The sequence below is a fragment of the Brienomyrus brachyistius genome, chromosome 23 (assembly GCF_023856365.1).
Source record: "Brienomyrus brachyistius isolate T26 chromosome 23, BBRACH_0.4, whole genome shotgun sequence".
Taxonomy (NCBI): domain Eukaryota; kingdom Metazoa; phylum Chordata; class Actinopteri; order Osteoglossiformes; family Mormyridae; genus Brienomyrus; species Brienomyrus brachyistius.
The window spans coordinates 19,450,201-19,473,133 of NC_064555.1; the positions used below are offsets into that span (position 1 = coordinate 19,450,201).

General features: G+C 42.3%; 1 protein-coding gene across 1 annotated transcript; it reads right to left on the bottom strand.

Annotated features, from left to right (window-relative positions):
• Positions 1–8,761: 8,761 nt before the first annotated feature.
• On the bottom strand, positions 8,762–12,147 carry trhrb (thyrotropin-releasing hormone receptor b). Its single transcript, XM_048992679.1, has 3 exons — positions 11,859–12,147; positions 10,805–11,621; positions 8,762–9,675 (listed from the first exon to the last, which is right to left on the bottom strand). The coding sequence occupies exons 1-3, from the start codon at positions 11,867–11,869 to the stop codon at positions 9,250–9,252; spliced, it is 1,254 nt and encodes a 417-aa protein (XP_048848636.1). The 5' UTR covers positions 11,870–12,147; the 3' UTR covers positions 8,762–9,249.
• Positions 12,148–22,933: the final 10,786 nt, after the last annotated feature.

The window sequence follows — 22,933 nt, forward strand, 5'->3', positions numbered from 1 at the left end:
ACACACACACGTCATTCACACCTCTGGACAAATTGGTATGGATGGATGGATGGATGGATGGACGGATGAAACGGATGGATCGATGGATGGATGGATGGATCGATCGATCGATGGATGGACAGACGGATGAGACGGATGGATGGATGGACGGATGAGACGGATGGATGGATGGATGGATGGATGGATGGATGGCCGGCCGGCATGTAGCCTAGCAACCTCATCATTTAAGCAATAAACTAAGCTGGGGTGCATGTTTTAACCCAGACCATGATAAACTTTGCACCCATTCTTGTATGTAGTTTTCCTCACGTTGAAGTTTTCCTAAAGCTAAATACCTGCTAATTGGCTTATTTTCCAATGTGTCCTTGTCTTTCTCCCTAAATCTTATTTACCTTCCTCTTGATTTGATTATTTGGGTGCAATTGAATCAGGGTCTGCTATGTTTGTTATCTGAACCAGGTATGATATTGGTTACAGGTGAACGTGGCCCTGGTCAGCCGTCCAAGTTGGTCATCCAACTGTAACCTGATGAAGGGCTGTTCTCCCCCCCCATGCACACACACAAAAGGTGGAGGGTGATGGTAACCTTATTTACAAATAATTTTTTGGTCGGTGGGGGGAGGTCCCCACGATAAATACCAGCCCACATATGTATCAGCCAACTGGGAATACGCCTCGTATGCCAGATGGCCAGTCCAGCTCCCTATGTAGTGTTCTGGGAAGGCAATTTCAGAAATGCTAACTGTACCTTCATGACGCATTCATAAGCAGCATGTAAATACACTTTAACATGTCTTAAAGCATTGCTTTCATAATACTTTCAATGAACCAGACATAACAGCTGTAACAGAAATTAGTAACAAACAATTGTTTAATCATATATTTGTTATTAATATATAACACAGTTGTCATGTCTTGTTCACTGAAACTATTATGAATGCCATGCCATGTTAAGGTATACTTACATGCTGCTTATGAGTGCATTATAAAGGCATTATAAAGTGTTAACAAAATTTCATAAACAATGCCAAAAAAGTAAAAGAATTCAATACATTTTGATAGATGTTTTTCATATATTTCAAAAAAATGTTATTGGTATATAGCATATATAACGAGAAAACATATATAAAGCCAAAACTAGCCACAAATGTGTAGAATTAAAGTATATAAAAGCACAATCCCTTCTGAATGCAGTAAAATATGTTGACCTTTTATCATACAAGACCTATTGTGTGACGCTGCCGTTTTTGCAGATGTGTTTCTGACCACTTTATTAGCTGTGAGGCCGGGATCCTTTGCTGTGCCAAATAGCTTTAGCTTTCAAGGTCTGGTCCATTATTATCTGTATGGTATTTTTTGAAAACGTCACACTTCCTTCAGCTGTTTACATTCCTTTCCTGAGCTACGTCACTGTGCGTCCACCTTGTGCTTCATTTTGATGGGGATGAAGCTGTTTTTAAACCATTCTACCTCCTATTCTAAGAAGACATGCGTATGCTTGGACAATTTCGTTTTGTGAACTGTTTTGTCTACTCTTCCCCAGAGAGGCTTTTAAAGTTTGCTTATTGCTCCCGCATTGCTCTGAGTAAGATAGCCCTTCCACTCTGTGAAAAAGATGGCATTAACTGAAGTGGAATGGCTGTTTTTGGGTTGCCCCATGCATGCCTGTCTGTCCCTTTCATCACCAGGATCCTGTTGGTTTCCCAGTTTTCAGCCTTTTCTCTTGTTGCCCATGGATGGAGTCTTTGGAGGAAGAGGACTTGCTGCATGTGACCCTGTCTGCATGGGATGATTTCCTTTCCCCAAGCCTCACCTGATGCCCTCCACTTCATATTCTGCTCCCTCTTAATCTCAGACGGTTCTGTCGTTCTTCGGCGTCCGGTGCGGAGCAGATTACAGATTTTGTCGGCGATCGCAGAAAGAGAACGTACCTTCAGCACCGCCAGCATCAGTTAAGCGTATCACACACGCCCCCGTGTATTCATCAGAGGAAGCTGAACCTGCTGGTGATGATTCCATTGTTGCCAAGGTAGTAATTGAACACACTCCTGCCTTTTGTTGCCACCTATAGCTCCCTGTAACCCACTGAGCCAGGAGATGTTTATCACTGTGCGACATTCCTTATCTGCACTAAATGACACTCGCCAAAGCTCACCGCAAGCTCAGCCCGGCCCCCGTTTGCAGCTTTGTGGGCGTCCTCCATCCGCTGCGTACGCAGGTGTCTAACACTCTTATTCGGGTCATGTCAGCAAGAAGAAGACAACCAGAACAATATATCGTGATGATTCTAGTACAAAATGGCTGCTGTGAGTCATCTCGGTGTGTTCTGTTTGGTAACAGTAATGCTGTAGGGTAGTCATGAGGCAGGCAGTCATGTGACATCTAATCCAGTGAGTGGCTGATTGATTACTTTGATTATCGTTCATATGTGGTCTTCCTGTCATAATAATGTACGTTAAATGAAAAAAATGTGAGTTGGCCAACATCTCTAACTTATTTATATATATATATATTTTATTGTATATGAAATAGTAATTTGCCGAATTGCTTCTCTCGCACCTCATTCCTCAGATTGACTTTTACTGTTACGTTTCTTATCTATTCATTATAAAAGTCATATTTCCTGTCTTTTGGTCTTTCACTGTTCATGTGTTATTTTTATAGTTTGTATGTTTGCATATCAGTTGGAGTGAGTCAGCAACTTTGTTCTAGAAAAACGATGACCCCATGATTACGGCTGCCTGTATAATAAAAATGATTGCTGTATATTTATGATTTATTACAGTATGTTATACGAACACGCTAATTTCGCTGATAGACTTATACTTGCGTAACAGACGAAGCACAGGTCCACTGTACTGCTCATTTACACTGTTTCTGTTTCAACTTGTATCCAACCTGAAAAGGGTTAGTAAAGTCCTGTCGAAGTGGCTATTTGGACTCTGAACTAACTATAGTTCTGAAGTTGCCTAGTGTATAGTCCAGTGTCCGACCACGCACAAAGTAGTAAAAATCCCCAGAATCAATTGGCTGGTATTTCATGGGGTTAAAGGGGTCAAATGGCAAGAATGGTTTTGACTGCCTATTCATGTGTAGGATCATTGGCTGGAGTCTTAATGTGAAGCTGGTCCTTTTCAACAGCACTACTGTCTGATTTTATGTAATGAGAAATGTTCCCATGGTGCTTTGCAGCAGGGTGTTAATGAGCTCAATTCTAATCATGCAGCACAGATATCACCCTCACTGCAATCTCAATAGACCAGAAATGTAACCGCCAAGGACTCCTGGGCTCTCAAATTGTTCAGTCCTACAGATTTAATTGAAGTATAGTACCACAGCTTTTTATTTACTTACTGTTCTTGATTATACTTATATTGGAGCACTTTATGGAAGTCAGTCCCTTTAAGCAACTTAAACTGGCAGCTGAGTCCTTCATTATCTTATTCTTGCATTCCCTCCAGCACACCCAGTGAGAGTGTTGTGGAAAAATCAACATATCTTCAGGTACAACAGTTACGAACCCTAATTGTCAAGTAATAGTTGTAAATCCGGGTATAAGAGGTTTGCATTTAATTGTTACAAAATAACTGAGCTGTTCAGTTTGCGTTTATGATGTTTGCTTGTGTTCTTAGTCTAGTGTGAATGATAATTCATAAGGAATTATGAAGCTTGGAGCAGCCCTGAGCCGAGCAGCTTCACTTTGTGCGAACCCCACACCCTACACAGGGCACAGCCAGCGGGAGCAAAGAGCTGAATCGATAGCAATAAACCTGCTGTCCTGCCCACTGCCAGATGTATAAAAAGAAGCATGTAATTAATGTTGAAGGGGGGAGAGGGAGGAAAACATGAAAGGATCAGGACCCCAATCCCATTGCAGATAGAGATGGTTCTGTTGCAAGATGATAATCAGTGATGATGTAAGAGAGACGTATGTGGATAACGTTCATGTGTCTTTTCCAACTTTCTCCTTAAGCACTGTGAACTCCCGTTCAGAATAACGGCTGCATGACGCACTTCAAAGCGAGGTCCGTTTCCTTGGCTTTGTAGACAGTTAGAGTGTGGATTTGAGTATCTTTAAACAGCATCTCTTCTCTGATGGACAAGCATCTTCTAATGAGCATCGACATGTTCCGCTTGAGGTCCGTTTGGCACTCCTTGCTGTCCCTGCATGTCCAAACAAACGGTGTGCAAAAGCATGTAGGACGCTGCATGATGGGAAATTTGTTGGCACAGCATGGTCAGATATCGTCAGTGAAGCACCAGACAGTGGAATCGTCCACCTGTAGGGGGCGACCAAACATCACAACGTCTAACACTACAGTAAGTCCCTCATTTTTGCTGTCAAGTCCATGTATTTGCTTAATTTTAGGGGTCTGATATTGGATTTACCGTATGAACAGAACTTTAGATTTCCATTTTACCTAATGATTACCTTCCTTTGTCACAGCGGCATTACGTGATTGAAACTGATGTGGGAAAATGAATGTTTGTCAAAATGCGAAGTCCAGATGATAATTTAAAGATTATTTTATTATTTTTTTTAATGATGACATGACTGTCAGTCAGCCACTAGTATGTTTGACAACCCGAGGGTGTGATGTCGCTATCTTTTCTTTTCCTGTGAATTAGAATGATGAAAAATCTCTTTGTCCTCCAGCAATCAATTAGAATCACGGCTGGCAACCACAAGCTAACAGGATGACAGCTCTGTATTATGTCGTGCTCTCATAACAGATTTGCTCATTGTTCAACAACATATAGCAGTCATTCAGGCATGTACTGTGGAATTTCCAAAGGTAAGTCATTGCTGATAGAACACTAGACTCAATACATTGAGTTAATTTAGTAAATGTGTGTATACCTCTTTGCCAGATGCATGAAAGCTGTCATTTAAACTACTAGCCCTCCCTGAACGGAATGAACCGTACATCCTTGATGTTGGTGAATGCGAGAAAAGGAAGGATCTGGCTCCAAGGGACGAGAAGGTAAGAATCTCAGCGGGGCACTGGGTACCTATGCTCCCCAGTATGGCTTGGCCGTCATCCCTCTGACGGCATATTACCTTCCTCACACTTAACACATAAGACATGTGACACACGGATGGGAGGAACAGGAAGTGTAGGAAAAATGAAGACTAAAGTAAAGTTGACTTCAGCAGAACGGGAGCATAGAGGACACAGGTGTCCGTTTCTGGAGTAGCTATATAGCTCAGTGCAGGATGAGGCATCGGGATCTGGGCATGTGGTTTGGATCCAAGGGAAAAACAAATATCAATAATGATGCACATGTGAAAAGACTGCCCTGTCACCTGACTTACCCCCCTCAGCCTCGCAGTTGTTACTCACTGATTTTCATTTTGTTTTCATATATTTAAATAAAATTCAGGCAAATACTTGGTACTGTTGTTTATCATAATCAGCAAGTTGAAATGGGTAAGTTCTGGCCAGTTTGACCTCACTTTAGATTGTCATGCTGTGGAGTGGGGGGGGGGGCTGTTTATCCTCTTTTTTGTTTTGTAAAATGATCAATATCGGCTTTATTGTGGTTGAAAGGTGTCAGATTGCTTTCGCTATTGACACTCCTCACTGTCTGGCTGCACTCAGTTTGTGAATTAATTCATCTGCCAGGAAATGGGGCGTCTATTTACATCTGCCCTTCTTCCCAGCCGCTTCTCCAGTTCACAACTGCATCACTGGCTCACTCAGGGTCATTAAAAAACCCCACCTAACAGCAAGGTCTGGACCACAGAATGAAACAGGACCCAGGAACAGAACTCATACTGCCGACCCTGGAGGCATGAGCCCTGTCTTGGTACATTTGCCTTGAAAATACACAAAAGGGAAGCTACGCAATGTGGGTTTAAGTAGAACTTCAGGAAGCATTTGGGAATGATTAAATGGTATTTATATATTCAGTCTCTTTTGATGAAATTCAAGTTTGTCATCTTTATATTTCAGTAAATAATACTAAATAATATATATAATAAAATCAACTGCACATATTAATGTACTGGCGTTTTACTATAAAAATAATAATACTAAATGTCCCTGTCCATGAATGTTACAGTAAATGCAGTGTTAATATCTTCCTGTTGCTTTATAGATTTGTTTTTCAGAATAATTATTTTTCATCCTAGACACGGCAAGTCATTCATCAACTTTTGTCCCCTTTAACAGTAATGATATGTTTAAACAATCTTGTTTACTGAAAACTAACACATTTCTTGTCTGGAACTGAAATACCGCAGTGGAGCATTAGAAGTGTGGGCTTGCGTCTGTCATTGACGGCTGACATTTTCAAGGTGTCTGCCTGCAGTGTGATCTTAATATCAAGCATAAGACACGAACTGACGGGTCAAATCACGGTGAGCCGTGCTCCCGAAGTATTCCAATAAAGCCAAAGCTTTCGCTTTACGTTTTCATTTTTGATTTAATGGAATTATATATGGTTGTATAAAAGCTCTTTCCAAATTATGAAAACTGATTATAAATTACTTAAAACTTATCAATAATTTTCCCATGAATGCACAAGACAACTCAAAAGTAATTCACACTCATTTAATTATGATAGCAGCAAAACATCAACCATATAACAAAATGCCTTAAAGTATCTCAGAAATATATCATAAACGGACTAAAATTCCATGACGGAGTAATTATACCAACTACTTCATTTTCACGTCAGTGTAAACAGAACATCAATAAAGTTAATGAAAATTCACTTCATATTTTCTCTATATTATTTTGACCATAAAATGAAGGCAAGAAAATCTAGTGATCTTGTACATAAACAACACAAGAAAAGGTACTGACTGAAACACTGGCAAATACAGAAAAGGTTCCTTTCAAAAATTATGATTCCTGTTTACCACAGTGAGATAGCACAGCACATTTGGAATACATTTTATGTTTTACATATTTTAAAGAAAAGTGTAACTCTATTCGAAAGCACTTTCTTTATGGCACAACATAAGAAAATGAATTTGCAAAGATAACAATGCTGAAATATTTTCCTGTATTTTGTATTTCCGCAGCTATTTCAGAAGGAACATTTATTTCACTTTCCTACATTATCACTTCATTACAGAACACTTTTACAGACTCTGTGAACAGAAGCAAAGATTTGCTAAGTATGACAGTGACTGGTCCTAGCCCTCAGATACCTGTAGGATTTACATCATTTTTATCCATCCATCCATCCATCCATCCATCCATCCATCCATCCATCCAAACGGTTTTCTATGTACAGGGTTGTGGTAATCTTTAAGATTATCCCATAACTTATTCTTTATCGTGATCTAACAGAAGTACATAGCTAGGCCACATGCAAATTCTACTGCCGATGCGTCCCCAATCTTTTGTTTTCTGGAAATAAATTCATTGATCTTGGTTCTGGATTTGAAATAACACTTGCAGAACATTTTGCACGAGTAATGAATAAAGAATCACAATCTGAACATGAAATTACTTTCTAGTAACAATATCCAAATGAGTACATTGTTGCAATGAGAAATCTACAATGTAAATCAGAATAATGAGAGGATTTTTGAGTTCTTCCTTCTTTACAAGGTATCGCCATGGACACCAGTACAGTACTTCACAGGGATGTAAGGCTAGTTGCTGTTCAGTTCCTTTTACTCTTGGGTCCCTGATTTCGTTCTCTTGCTCTGGGACCTCTGTAATCCATCTGGCCTGCTTGCATGTAGAAGCCGTATCAGCCAAGGTGGAACTGAGGCAGAAGAAGCCATTTGGTGAGACGACGAGTCAGACAGCACAGCGCGAGTTAACCCGCCACTACAGGTACCATTGATTTCTCATCAGGGATCCAGTAAGTCACCTCCTGGGCATGATGGGGTCAACCATGCAGGGGTGACACTGTGAATTTTCCAGCTCACTGGAGGATTCATACTTGCTGGAACGGCATCTGATCCTGAGACTTCCGATTCGATGTCCTTTGCCACAGTCTGAGAGTGTCACCCAGCACTCTCCCTCAGCCCTGTTTCAGACCTGTAGACAAACCTGTCCAAGTATAAGTGGCATCCCTATTGTACCATTCTGATCTGTATAAACTTCACTTCGCAATCTGTGCCCTGAAAACCGAATACCAGCCACACACACTGAGGACTATGGTGCTAGTCCCACATACAGGCAGAATACATTTTACTCCACAAACAGCATAAAAAATAAGGAATATCAAAGAAAGACACCCTGAGTCCTTCTAACCACTTTCACTGCTTTCAAACAGAAACATGTGCTTTAAATACGAAATGTCATACCAGTTATATACCTCAACGAACCTGTCATAGGTAGTTAAAATGCTTTTAAAGTTACTGAGTTGGAAAAGCCGTTATGAAATACCGTGCAGGTAAATTCTACAGAAATGTTCATCTGTTTATGGCCAAATCTTATATTCATACTCATCATACATCCTACCTCCATCACACATTGTTGCTTAACTAGCAAGCCATTGGGTTTTGACAACTATTCAATTATCCAAGCCACCCCTATACTCGCTTGCTCTGAATTTCAGGAGAATGTCCACTAAAATGGGAAAATGTACTGACCGCTTCACAAAAATAGTGTTACTTTTCAGGAAAAACATCCACCCTGAGATAAACATAAAAAAATATATTCAAGTCCTATTCCAAATGTTAATGGAAAAACCAACTGCACATATTAATTTACTGGCGTTTTACTTTTAAAATAATAATAATAATAATAATAATAATAATAATAATAATAATAATAATAAAACACTCCTATACTACGATTCACAATTTGGTCTCCCTACCCTTTTCATCTTTATATTACCATAAATTTTGCAGCTAGGAAAATTAAATGAATAATGAAGATCATGACAATAAAGCTGGCAGGCTGTCATATGAATGGACAGTTATCCAATAGATCACACGCAGTTTGTCTGGATTCCAGTTGAAGAAAAAAAATTACCCTCCACCAAAGCTATTCATTATTGGTGGGTGAAATTACCTTTTATCGGGCCACTGGGAGAGTTGCCAGTGAACGTGTTACCTAATGTAGCCTGTAATTATGCGCTTTTTGTCTTTAGCATTTATTTCTTTTCTATTACTGTTGCTATTGTTATTATTTACTGTTGTTGGTTATTATAATAATAATGAGAATATAAAAACACTTCCATGGTTGTCAGCTACTCTAATATAATTTCCACGTGGTAGTATCCGAATTCAAGGTCATCCGTATTCAGTCCGACTGACGGCGTGCCCAGGTGGGACTAGGCCTCGCTGAAGGAGACCTTGGCCGAGAGGCGCGTGCCGGCGAGCTGCAGGGCCTTGCCGTGCTGCAGGAGCTCCTCAGCGGCGGCCAGCTCGTCCAGCTCGGTGGCGAAGTGCTCGGGGCTGTCTCCGTTGGATGTGTCGCGAATGGCGCTGTACGTGAGCGCCACGCTGCACGCGGCCGGCTTCTCGCGTCTAGACTGGCAGCCGCACAGCTTCCGGAAGGCGGCGCGAAACTTCTGTGACATGGCGTTGTAGATGACCGGGTTGACGGCACTGTTCAGGTAGATGCAGCAGCGGCAAAACAGCAGGAACCAGGTGTCCAGGTAGGCCTGCTCTAGCAGTGAGTTCACCACCACCAGCGTGCGGTAGGGCATCCAGAGCAGTGCGAACAGGATCACCACAACTGCAAGCATCTTGGTCACCTTGAACCAAAGAATACAACCGTCTTATAACATCAGGCGTATATTGCAACAGATAACAACCAGGGGAGTATCGAGAAATTCCAGACCCCCGACAAAATGTTACCTTGGCCCCTGACAAGTGTTGGGTCCCCTGAATCCGCCAAGGTATCTATACCCATCTAACATCCCTGACAGGCTCCATCAAATTTTCTTACAAAATGACGACATTATTTTTAAGAGATACTTGTGAGTGTTTAGTATATAATTTCTCTAACGCCCACAAATCCCTGCATATTTTAGGACCTTTCTTGGTTTAATTATTGCATATTCACTTATAATTGTTCATCTCTTCTCAGCAATACACTAAGAGCATTTCGTCTTAGTTGTTTCCATTTAGCAGCCGCACAGTGTGTTACAGGTTATATTCGCAGGACGACGCTGTTTTCTAAAGAAACCGGTTTACTGAGAGCCTCGCCTTAAATTAGGCGACCCCGCAGGACATCGCAGATCCGGGTATCAGCATTCCCTGAGTTCCCTCTACACGCGTGTGTCGGTTATCAAACACACCAATAATAATGATAATAATAATAAAATAATAACAATAATAATAATGAAATCCCCTTCAGCTATTACATTTCATGTAACAGCGGGAAATGCTTGAGATATGCTAAAACTCATACAGAAAGGAAAATGTATAAGCATTCTTAAATTAAATTTAATTGCTTTATCTGCCTGTAAATCTGAATAACGTTATTTCCGATTTAACTGGATTGTTTTTATATGAGGAAATAAACGTTGCCTGCCCACATTGTAATGAATGAGAATACATATTAGGTATAAATTCTTTTTAATGCGGTTGTGTAAGAAGCATTTGGTTAACACATAAATCCGTACAAAGGTCATAAATATTGTGGGTCACTTAATTCCCACCATGAACTAATGAAGTAGTCGCTTCCAAGACTAAATACCGATATTGACTTACAAATGTATATAACGCGAAGATCGTTTTATACATCAAAGTTAAATGTAATTAACAGCAACATATGTCTATTACGACGCCAAAAAAGCGCAAAAAGGCACTAAATATTAAAGTACAAGGTTGGGGGGGGGGTAGGGGGGTTCTCTCTCTTTAGCGCATGCGCGGTCTCACCTGCCTCCTGGACGTCGCCGTGGTGCTGGAAGAGCGGCTGCAGTTCCTGTAACTTTGCATCTTCTTCATCTGCGGAGTGGGTGCTTTTTTCTTTTTGCTATTTTCTTTTGGGTCCGAGGGTAAAGGGTTCAGGAAGAGAATCCTAGCGATGAGGCCATACAGAACTGTGGCAAGTATCAAGGGCACAACGAAAAAGATCCCAAAATCCAAAAAGTAGATTGGCAGGTAAAGGTTTCTGGATATTTTGTAAGCGCACACCACTATAGTAACATCCTTGTACACAATCTGAGCTGTGTCTGACAGGTAGAACCACATGACACAGTAGAGGGAGGTGAACAGCCACACTGCCAGTATGATTTTTTTCGCCCTGGACAGCGTACATAGAAACTGGGCTTTGATAGGGTGGCAGATTGCTATGTACCTTTCAATGGTGAAGGCAGTGATGGAACATGATGAGGCGTTAATGCCCAGGTACTGGAAATAAGTGATGCACAGACATCCAGCATAGCCATACACCCAGGATCCATACAAACTCTCTGTGATGTTGGGCAAGCCGGCTGCCGTTAGTACCATCAGGTCGGCGGCCGCCAAGCTCACCAGGTAACAGTTAGTCGGTGTCCGCATGTGTTTAGTAGTGAGCACTACTAGGATCACCATCACGTTTCCAACGATGCCCATGCCGCAGATCACCGCTACTAACAGCGTGCTTACCACTTTGTACTCAAGGCTGTGATCAGTCCAGCTACCCAGAGTCTGGTTATCTTGGGTAGAAGTGGCGTTTTCCATGGTAATGTTTCCCCTTTCCTTTACAGAATTGCTAAACTCCAAGCGAAAAAAAAACAAAAAATCATTCAGTATTTACAAGTCAATGAGTCAATGTTTATTAACACCACATAGCCTACGTCTAGCTATATGTGGGTAAAATTACTTATATTACCTTAATTACGTAGCATACACCTAATCAATAAAAACCGACGCTTATTTATATAGGCTAGTCTAATGGGTCGCCTCAAAGATCATTACTTGGAAAAGTAAAATATTTATTTTTACTTACTTTGTCGTCATACAATAGGCACAATATCCACAGGAATACTTCCATTCAAAAACGTATCTTCCAATAAAACTCCTGCAAAGTACAATCCATTGAAAATGCCCTGGTTCAACTACGCATATTTATGGATTATGCTCCGTCTTTAAACCTCGGGAGAAAAGCCACTCAAAGATGTTCTACCTTTATTTTTTGGCTAACAATTTAGTTAAAGTCGGCGGTAGTAGATCGCCGCTGTTTTGCCACGTAACTGTACGTGGTCGTTTCCTCCCCCACGAAGCGTGCGGGGCTCAGTGAGCCGCGTCCAGCAGCCGCCCGCGGTAAATGATGCTCAATGCCGCCCACCGCCCTGAGGCGTACACACACCAGAAGTCACGGGGACAAAAGATATATATAATCAAGTTTATGAAAACGTCAAAATTACTACCGTAATTACCTCCACTGAGAGGGATTAAAACGTATAACGCAAAAGCATTCACTGTAACACAATCATCAGTGCCAAATTCTTCAACCACTATAATAATTAAAGTAGTCGCCGTCTTATATTTGTCAGATTTATTTATTTTTACACGTTTGGGTATTCTTTTGAAACAAAAAAGTTGGTAAAAATGAACTAATTTGTTAGCTGTATCACGCAAACATATTTTTAGGTGGAATGGCATGTTCATTGACTGTTGAAGGTGGAGTCATATGAAAACATGAAGTTAACTTGCTTGACTAACGTTAATAGTCCATGTCTGGGGAGCTTTCCATAGACTTAACACAGGTGGAAGAGGAAAGTAACAGGTGGTTGATATAATATGGGCATTTGGGAAGTGTGCATTAGGGGATGCGATGCACGGTGATCAACCATGAAGGAAGCGCTGCATGTGTCTGGCTCTATACAACGGGATCTGTCAAAATGCATGTCAGACCGCTGCTCAAGGCCGTAGGAGAGAGTCTGATATTGGGGGGGGGGGGGGCATAATAGTTTAAAAGTAAATGTTTGTTTATTCGGGGGAACGAATGAAGACAAATTAAATTGCTTCCCACAATAATTAATGAATGAAAAATGTTTGAAAACTGATGTTAAATAATGCAAATCTTGTAGTCGACACACTTTGAAACAATTTCCTCCATAAATGTCATCTTATTTTTAAGACACGTGTTTTTACATAAACATAACGGTACGTATTGATTTTTGCCGTGAATAGTCTACACTACACACTACTCGAACAATTTTTTTTTCTGGCAATTTATTTTTCTTAGAGTTTTAATTTGCTCGTCTTTTTCCTGATAGCTATTATTTTGGTATGCAGGTTAGATTAATTCTGAGGCATCATCCACGTTGGTGTGTCTGTTTCGGTTTCACTGAAACTGTACGAGCGGTAATAAATGTCATTTTGAGAGGCACTTGGTGTGTAGCAGTAAGATAGCATCCCCATGTGGATAGCCGCTTCTGTCAGCTTATTTTACGTGCCACGGGCGTTATCTTTAGTTGCATAAGCTAATAATAAGTGTTCTTGTCAATGTTCATGTATTTCGACGACGATCAATTTGGTAATCAACTACTTAATTGTGCATAAATAAAGCAGTTTGTATCTATAAACCTGCGATGGACTGACATACCCTGCAGAATATTCCCTGCCCCCCCACCCTGTTAACCGCAATAACCTTCAGGCTCGCTGCAAAACTGTACTGAACAAGTCCTCACGGAAGACGGATGGATAGATTTGTTTATTACTTCATGGCTGGGTCCAAGGAAGCAGTGAATACGTCGTATAACGAACGACAAGACTGACGCTTGAAATCTTCTCGTTGTAGACATCAACATCCAAACCAAAAATCAGATAGAAATCAAAAAGAGGGAAGTGAATTTATTAATGTTAATTTAACTCTTTCGATTTCATGTATTGAGTTCAGTGAGCTAATGCTATTATCTAGATTAACAAAAGGTATCAGATAATATTGTTCATGATTGAGTTTCTACTCAGCACTAAGCAAAAAGTAATACATTATCATCTGTCTTAAAACTGCCATAAGTAGAAAATGAGCTGCATATTTTGACTCGGTAGAGCTAAATTCAGGTGGAATATTGTCTGCCCAAATACTCAAAACACATACTGTACTCCTCAGACAATTTCATACTCTATACAAGATGACGTACATGTAGCATGCGGCACAGGTGACTGTACGCTACTCACTTTTTTGCTTGTGCCTGAAATAGCCAGGAAGCACGTGGTGCAGTTTGTTTTTGCCGTCGCCAAATGCTGTTGGCTCATAAACGGCAAAGCCATCGGCATGACCATTCGTACGTTTGCATTGAATCGATCACAGATGTTGCAAGAGCTGCATAATTGCGTCCTGTTCAGATCAAGCAGTTATAAAGAAAAGGACCACAACCCTTTTAGAGAGATTGAGTGGGTACTGCTAATGCAGGACCTGTTTGAAGCCGAAAGGAGGGAGGAAGTTAAAATTGATTGAACTGCATCTCCCTCAAGCATAAATGACAGATGATATTCCAGTAAACCTCCATGTCACCGATACTAAAAAAGCTTGAATTTTCTCTTCTGTAACACAGAAGCTATTTCAACCTGACTGATGTAATAGATTGCTCTACTAAATGCCTCTCTCAGTTCTTCCATTTGTACAGGCTACGTGCCATTTTTCTGCCTGGATTTTGCATGCATTTCTGAAGCATAAGGTGCTTCCAGCCTCCCATAACATTTTCTGTGAGAGCTGAAAGTGGAGAAGGATGAAATGACAGTTTTCTGTGACCAATCATCCTGCAGTGAAATGAGACAACAGCAATCACGGCTGACAGGCATGCGACTGTCGGTGTGTTTTCCTTGCCCTCTTCATGTACAGCATACTGCACCCTTTAACACTAAGATCAGACTTTCAGATCAAGTATCAGGCCTGAAATTGTTCATTTCCGTACATCCATGTTAAGTGTTGTATTCACTTTGGATCCTCTCCACACCAGTTTTGACCTGAGTGGAACATCTCATATCGAGTTTCATTGCAGGCTTCCAGGAGGCTAAACACATTTCCAAGCCACTTGACTTAAGCCGGTGATCCTGGCAACTTTGTGCTCATGGGTGGTCTGTGCTGTTACTGCATCCGCTCAGTGCGTTGGTCGTGAGAAACGGCCCACCTCCTCAACAACTGTGAAGATGGCAGCCACCACTGAGCAGACGCTGCGAGGGGTGTCCACCGGGATCTCTGAAGTCTTTATTTATGCTTTTTCCCTCATTTAAATTGCCTGTGGAGAGCAGAAGGTGGTGAATTACAGTATCTTTCTTGTTGTTCCTTCATGGTTGATTCCTCATAAATCATGTAGCAATCAATTGGCAGGCTGGGTGTCACTAGAAAAGCAACACGGGGGGGCAGGGGGGTGGGATGGGGGGGGGGGGGGGGTAGAGGCCCACTAAAAATATGGTGATAAAATGGTGATATTAGGGCAGCTAGAAGCATAGAGGATACAAAACTGTCAACAACAGGTGATAAGGTCAAGTCCTGGGGTAACTCTGCCTGTCCATTAACAATTGCTAAAAAAGTACAGTCGTCATGGGTTAAAACATGATAAATTGTACATTATGTAGGAGGCTTTGAAGAAGAGAGATCGCTAGGAAAACTAATTGCTCATCATCATTAACATTAATTATGATAATCATAACAATCAGCATAACTATCACTGTCGAAAATCCTTATAATAATCATAACAAAATAACACAATGTGTGTAAAAGATATTTAAACAGAAGGATTTTGGTGTCCATCCCGGACAGGATGCTACTTTAAGATGGTCCAGTGTTTGTAGGGTCTTTGTACAGTCTTTGTAGGGTTATAGCAATGTAGGCTGAAGAACCATACAACAAGCCATTCCTGACAATACATCTCCCCTGCACCATGCACTGCATCCCAGTCCTGTAATACATCGGGTTCTATAGTGTGTGCAGACTTTATTCAAGAAAACTCCATGTTTACTTAGGGTTGACCAGGTTGTGACAACATTACTATCGAAATCTATTAACAGTGGTAAGAGGTGTCAATTCATACAATTGAGATATTCAGTTTCATTAAGTCAAAAAATGAATTCCCTGAACTTGGACTCATTTTCTGTTGTTTTGCTCCAAAATAAATGTTTCACAGTGGAGGAACAAAAGTGACTCTCGAGCGAAGCTCTCAGCCTGGCACTTCCCGTCTTAATTAAGTAGCTACAGAGCATGTCCATCATCCGTAGATGACGGCGGTATAACATACTGTGTACAGTTTACAGGACTAATTCCTCCAGGACAGTGTTTCCTAACGTGGTCCTCGGGTGGGAGGAAAAACGTGGACTGTCTGAGCTGGGAGGAAGTAAAACGTGGACCGGTTGGTTTTCCCTGAGGACCGGGCTGGGAAACATTGGACAAGGGTGACCAGATAATCCATCTTAAGGAGGACACTTTGCACTACTTTAGGTTTTACAAAACAAACTTCTAAACCGAAAGGCTTCTGTGCTTGGCTAAATAGCTCCCAGCATGGGTGTTGTTAGGTTCAATCAGTCAGGGATATAATCCCAAGTATTTTAAGGCCAGCCCTGAGTATTTTACCCCTGATGCCTATTTTCCTTCAAAATAAAAAGTCAAGTGCCAGGTAAACTTGACTCCCCTGATCTTTTTAATAACTAGCAACTCCCCTAGTTCAGAATTCCTCTTGTGCTTTGACTGGTTTGTTTCCTTGACTGAAAGACTCAAGAACTGCTTCACATTAACATTAGTGACGCATGTATGATTGTAGGAGGCTGACCATTCAGCACGCAGCAAGAACTCAGCTGCTTTTATTTGAAATGGTCATTTAGAAATCTTGTCCTGGCTCAAAGTGTCCTCCCTGACAGGGATTATCTGGTCACCCTAAATTCCTCGCGGCAACTCGTTAGAATGTCTTCTGATGAGTAAACTATGAAGACGGTCATTGTTGTTACAGACTAAGCTTGATCCTCCCAGAAAACAATCACACAATCTGCCCTTCCCCATCTGTCCTTCACAGACAATGACACTCCCACTACCCTGAGTTTACGCTCCAGATGAACTCGTTCGAGCTATACTTGTGTCCTCCCAGCGATAATGAATAAATGTACCAGGTCAATGACGCATCAGTAACCAGAAGACAGAATCACTAACGCTTAACCATCCATTTACTAACCCATCGAGTATATCCATATAATACAAGGTCACGGTGAGCCTGGAGCTTTTTCCAAATAAATAAATAAAGAGTAAAAATAAACAAAAACAAAACAAAAAAAAACATACATGTTCATGATGATGGTAAAAACCTGGATGTGATGCTGCTACAGCCTTCATACTTAACACTTACAGTACGTAATATCCACACAAAATGTATACTTAATCAAAACACGTGCGAACATAATAAAAATAATAATTAATGTAGTTTTAGTCTCACTTAAAACATTTGAGTTGAGAATCTTTGAAATTCCGTACTGTCCGTAAACGCAGATCGCAATATCTCACACAGTATTTCTTCGCCACCTAGTGGAAGCCTATGAAACGGCTCCCACATCATATTTAATTTAACTTAGCAGGAGCTTAAGGAATTTCGCACGGCTGCGAGTGCGCTTCGGTGGAAGATATCCTACTCACATACCATGTTTAAATGAACGGGGCCTATTGCTCAAATATGAATCTGCATCCTCACATCCCATATTTGGACAAAGACATACAATACAAGTATAGTTGTGGATATGACTGGCATCGTGTCCAGAGTTTCCATTGGTCTGTGTTTCCTAGGCTCACTGTGACTCTGTACGGCATAATCAATAGTAGGATGGATATAGTTAAGAGAGTTCTTAAGACAAATGAGAGCAGAAAATGGAGGTGCTCGCTGTGGGAGGGATGACAGAATGCTGCCAATTATTGCTTTATCCCACTTCCCATTAGCTACATTTTTTTTCCTCATTGGTTAAACCTGGCATCACACGAAAATACCACCCACTGTGAATTTCATGCTCTCATTTCTCCAATTAAGACTTGCTAGCCCAAAATATTCACTTGATGAAAAAATAATGTAGCATATTTAATTATACCACCTCGAGCCTGTGAATACTAATGCACAGCCTACCGGTACTTAAGCTTTTAAAATTCACCATAAATTTTATTTTATTCATGTGCTGCAGGGTGTCAAGCCAGCAGTCAAGTTAAGCACTTAAATCTATTATCACAGAAGAAAGGAAAAGTCATTTCTGGCCGGAGGTCAAGATTTTAAAATTTTCCTAATGAAAACGGCCCATTACTTTTATAAAGCATTTATTTAACTTATAGCCATGATGTTTGTCTCATGCCAAAGAGCGAACTGACACACTGTAATGAAATATGGCTCCTCACCATTGGAATGTGTCCCCATATAGTGTTAAATTTTGTCTTCATTTGAATTAATGCTTAATTAATGAACTTAATTAATGTTTCACACGAAGCTGGTGTCTCTGCTTCTTCACAGTGATACTGGTTTACGTTTCCGATTTTTACCTTTCATTAGTAAGATAAATGAAGCCATTATAGTAACAGAGTAGCGTCATCTTGTATTTTTGTTTGTCATCACATAAAATGCTGATTTGACAAGTAGCAACTAAAAAACGTGAATATAGCAAATAAGCAATGAACCTGGCAGTTACATTTCATTATACCTCTTGTTTTTAAATGTCAGGATTTTGCATTACGGTGTTGCTGCCACTGTATGGTTCACATAATTGGGCCAAAACCGGAGCTGGGAGTGAGAATAAACCCCCCCCCCCAAGACTGGGAGGACCCAGAGGTACCTCTCCTGGCTGCCTGAGCTGCTAACAACAGTCACTTAATGATTTATGGCTGCGGCCGCTGTTCTGTGCATTATCAATACTAATCTGGTGAAGTACCGGGGTCACACATGGGGTATATCCCAAGATGCAAAAGGACAGGAGGCTGGACATCAGCCCATTGTAAGGCACTCGCACACAGACAGGCACCCAATCAGGCAGAGCAGGAAACAAGGGAGGGGGCTGCCTGCCAGCCTTTAGTGTTTGGATATCTACCTTAGTGCTATTTTTACACAGTCCATCATACTGCTGTTTTTCATTTGCTGCTAGTCTGGCTGTGATATTGATTACTTTCTGTACTTAAGATCCTGCTCTTTATTCCAGGCTTCCGAGACCAATAACGCACAGCTATCCAACACCCTCCACGGAAAGTCATGCCACACACTTACCTCAGTAATAAAACGTTAGTTTATGAAAGTTGCCAAAGCAGAGCCCCTCCAAAAGCACTGCGATTTTAGGCTGCGAGACGCCCTTTCTGACACCCCTGCTGCAGTGTTCCCATGACAGCTTTGTGAGTCTCACCCAGTCACCATCACTACTGTAGAAAAGATGGCAGTGTGAGTGTGAGAGGAGCTACGCAGCCGGCATAATAAAACGGTAACGTCACTAAAGCGCACAGGAATCTCTGCAATCATTTCAGCCGAATTCCACCCATCTTCCAAAAGCCTATCCTGAGTGGGGTCACACGGGGACCTGGAGCCTATCCCAGACAGCACAGGTATACCCTGGACAGGACGCCAGTACATCGCATGGCACACTATGGGCGATTCAGGCAGTGCCAGTTGGCCTGCGATAAGAAACTGGGATATCCGGAGGAAACCTGTGCAAGACAGGGGGAATATTCACACACACACACACACACACTTAGATGTCTATATCTATAATTAGATATCTGCTGCATATCTTTGTGGAGACCATCCATTCATTTCTATAGCCATAATCCAAATCCAACAATGACCCCTATCCAGCCCTAAAATTAACCATAAATAACCACACAAATACAAGACTTATAGTTTTTTTCACAGATAAAGAAATAAAATTGAATTTTCCCTTTTGGGGACAAAACCAGGTTATAAAAAAACAGGTTTTTTGTCACATGATGGGGACATTTGGTCCCCACAATGTTGTAAGAATGCCCCCCGCAGACACACACAGACACACAATCCTAGAGGTCTGAGACCACAACACCACTCAAAAAGCCACCATACCACCTAAATTGAGACAGTTAATCCTGGAAATTCAGTAAAATAAGACAGGATAATAATCTTTATTGCCATTGCACAGATAATGACAACTACAGTAGAAGCAATAATAATAATAATAATGCTAATAATAATAATAATAATGATGATGATGCTCCTGCCCTGCAAGATCATCACTGCAGGGTCCTTATCAACACTGGCTCCACCATCTTCCTTGTCCAGCCGGGATTGTAGCTAGGGACTGACCAGGGCTTCCAAGCCAGAGGGATGTCTATTACAGCCGGCCTCAGGTCAGTGATGGGAGAAGAACTCCAGGTGCTGGGATAGCGGCACTTGAGGGTGCACGTGAGGCACACCCTGATTTGTCACGAGTTCTGACTTGCCACCATTCAGGACCCGTGATTCATTGGGATAGACCTCCTCACTGCCCATGGAGTCATCCTGGATCTGAGCCAGGGATAACTGCAAATGAAACACTCAACATTACCACTTACCAACACTGGAAAACCTGAAAAGGAGGTTTGCTAAGTTACAGCTTTGCTGTCAGCCCAGTCCCCCCAGAGCCGGTATCACCTGCTAAGTGGCCCAAGCAACATCAGAGAAAACAGCAAGCAGTAAGAGATGCCAAGGACCAGCCAGCAGGGGCAGAGGATGCTGCAAGCACCACCAGCTAAGCTAGAGCTGTGGACCAGGGGAATCCTGATTGCACTAAGGGACAGGCTACACAAGTAGTAATTGAGGCCCTCTGGGAGAGGAGCTGCAAGGGGCTGGAGCATGGAGAGATGAAATGGCTATGGGACGTACTCCAAGGCCACATAGACATCTTTGCTACCATGGATAAGGACTGCACCCTGTTCGATGTCCATGAGATGGCAGCAGCAGGGATCATACGGTCATCTGTAAGTCCATGGGCTGCATCACACTGAATGTCATCACTGGGACAGACTCATACCCCTTGCCTTGAATCGATGATGCCCTTGATACACTGACAGGTTTCAGCTGGTTTAGTTTGTTGGACCTCTGTAGCAAGTACTACCAGGTATCCCCAGCAGCCATTGTAAAAAAGAGAAGACTGCGTGCACCCTGGACCAGGGGCTGTGGCACTTCACTCTGATGCCTTATGGGCTACACAATGCTCCAGCCACCTTTGAGCGTCTCATGGAACAAGTGCTGGCAGGAATCCCCCAGAGTTGGTGCATTGTCAAGCTGTATGAAGGCCTCCTCTACTGTCACTGGGAAGAAACAGTCTCTAGCCAGGTCCTCTGGCATTTGTTGGTTCCCCCCTTCCTGATGCAACAACTCAGAGAATGATTCTACACGGCAGGTCTCAGTCAGGACGTACAACTTCATGTCCTTTGTTGTGATGCTTGCATTGTTTGGAAGGGACCCCAGGGCTGTTCTAAGGCCCTCGTTCAGTTCCTTCAGGCTGGCACCCTCATGGAGAAGGTAGGGTGGACATACTAGGAGCATTCCCCACCACCAAGTTGGGTATAGGCTACCACTCATCAGCAGCTACATCAGCAGCCAAGCTGGTGGAGGAGTTGTTCTGCTGGTTTTTGGCCCCTGAGGAGCTACACAGTGACCAGGGGTGGAACGTTGAGGCCACAGTCATGGAGGTCTGCCAGCTCCTGCAGATCAAGAAGACCTGCTCCACTCTTCCGCACCCTAGAGCGATGGGTTGGTGGAACAATTTAACTACACGCTGACAACGCCAATTGGCTATTCTCACTGCAGCTCATCAGAAAGACTGGGACCACTGTCTTCCCCCAGTACTGTGGGTGTATAGCTTTGCAGTTCAGTACATGACTGGCTTCATGTCAACCATGCTCCTCCTAGAATGGGAATTGAGAATGCCAATGAAGTTGGCTTTTGACAGCACCTCAGATCTAGACCCGGCACGGCAGATGGCACTGTTGTATGTTCAGGAGCTCCGACAGCATATGGAAACAGTCACCAGCTCACCAGGAACCACCAGGAGCTGGCTAGGGGCCACCAGAAGAGGGCATATGATGGCCACAGCTGCAATGAACTACTGCTGCCAGGGTTGCACAATTCCACTAACAAGAAAGGATTGTGCTCCAAGCATTTGGGGCAGTGGATGTGGCCCTGTGGGTATGGTGTGATGTGATGTAAGGTTTGGACGGGACCAAGTGGTAGTCCACAGGGATTAGCTGGTTTCATAGGGCTCTCAGGAGGCTCTGTCTGCCCCCACGTAGACGCTCCCACCTGTAGTTACCCTTTCATTAGAACTGACGCCAAGACTACCACACTCAGCAGGGACTGTCATTGAGACAATGAACCCCCATCAAGAGAGGTGCCTCCTGACATGTCTCCAGGACTGTGCTCTTGGAGTGAAACAAAGGTGAAGAGGATCCTACCTGCGGCACATGAAGGATTTGACTGAGTTTCGAGAGAATGGTTTAATTGTTACTCTAGATGCATTGGTATGTATGTGATTTTAGGGTCGGCAGGACATCTAACCCTTAAGGAAAAAATATGTAGTGCATGGCTATGGGATTGGGTAAGCCATACTCGGCCCTCTTCCCAGCATCCTATGTAGGGACCACCCACCTGAAAAACGCCCAACCATGAGCTGACTGTGATGCTTGGCGGGTGCGAGCAGCTTAGTCTGTAGTGGTGTGAAACTTTAATTGTCTTTTTAATGGCAACAAGTCATGACAAATACAATGTTTTTGTTTAATTTTGTTTAATTTCAATAGTTCAATACTGAAAGTTGACACAGGTACAATGCAGACAACATGCAACGTATAGCACATAACATGCATCACATGCAATGCGCAATTATAACGTACACACAGATCATTCGGGGTTTGTGCTGATGCAAATGCAATCATTAAAATGGTGAAACGGTTGCATTCTTGTTGACTATAAGGGATTGTTAAGGAGCCTGATAGGACTGGGGAAGAAGCGATCCTCGAAGCGTGCTGTTTGTGGCGAGTGATCTGATTTGCCTGCCCGAGGGAAGCAGCTGAAACAGGTCATGCGCCAGATGTGAAGGGGACCGCCGTAATCCTTCTGCCACGTTTAG

What these genes read in the sequence shown, in the direction of transcription:
- trhrb (XM_048992679.1), bottom strand. An exon ending in CGGCGACGTCCAGGAGGCAG is followed by an intron (nt 9,676 to 10,804) that starts GTGAGACCGCGC and finishes CTTTGGTTCAAG; the next exon opens with GTGACCAAGATGCTTGCAGT.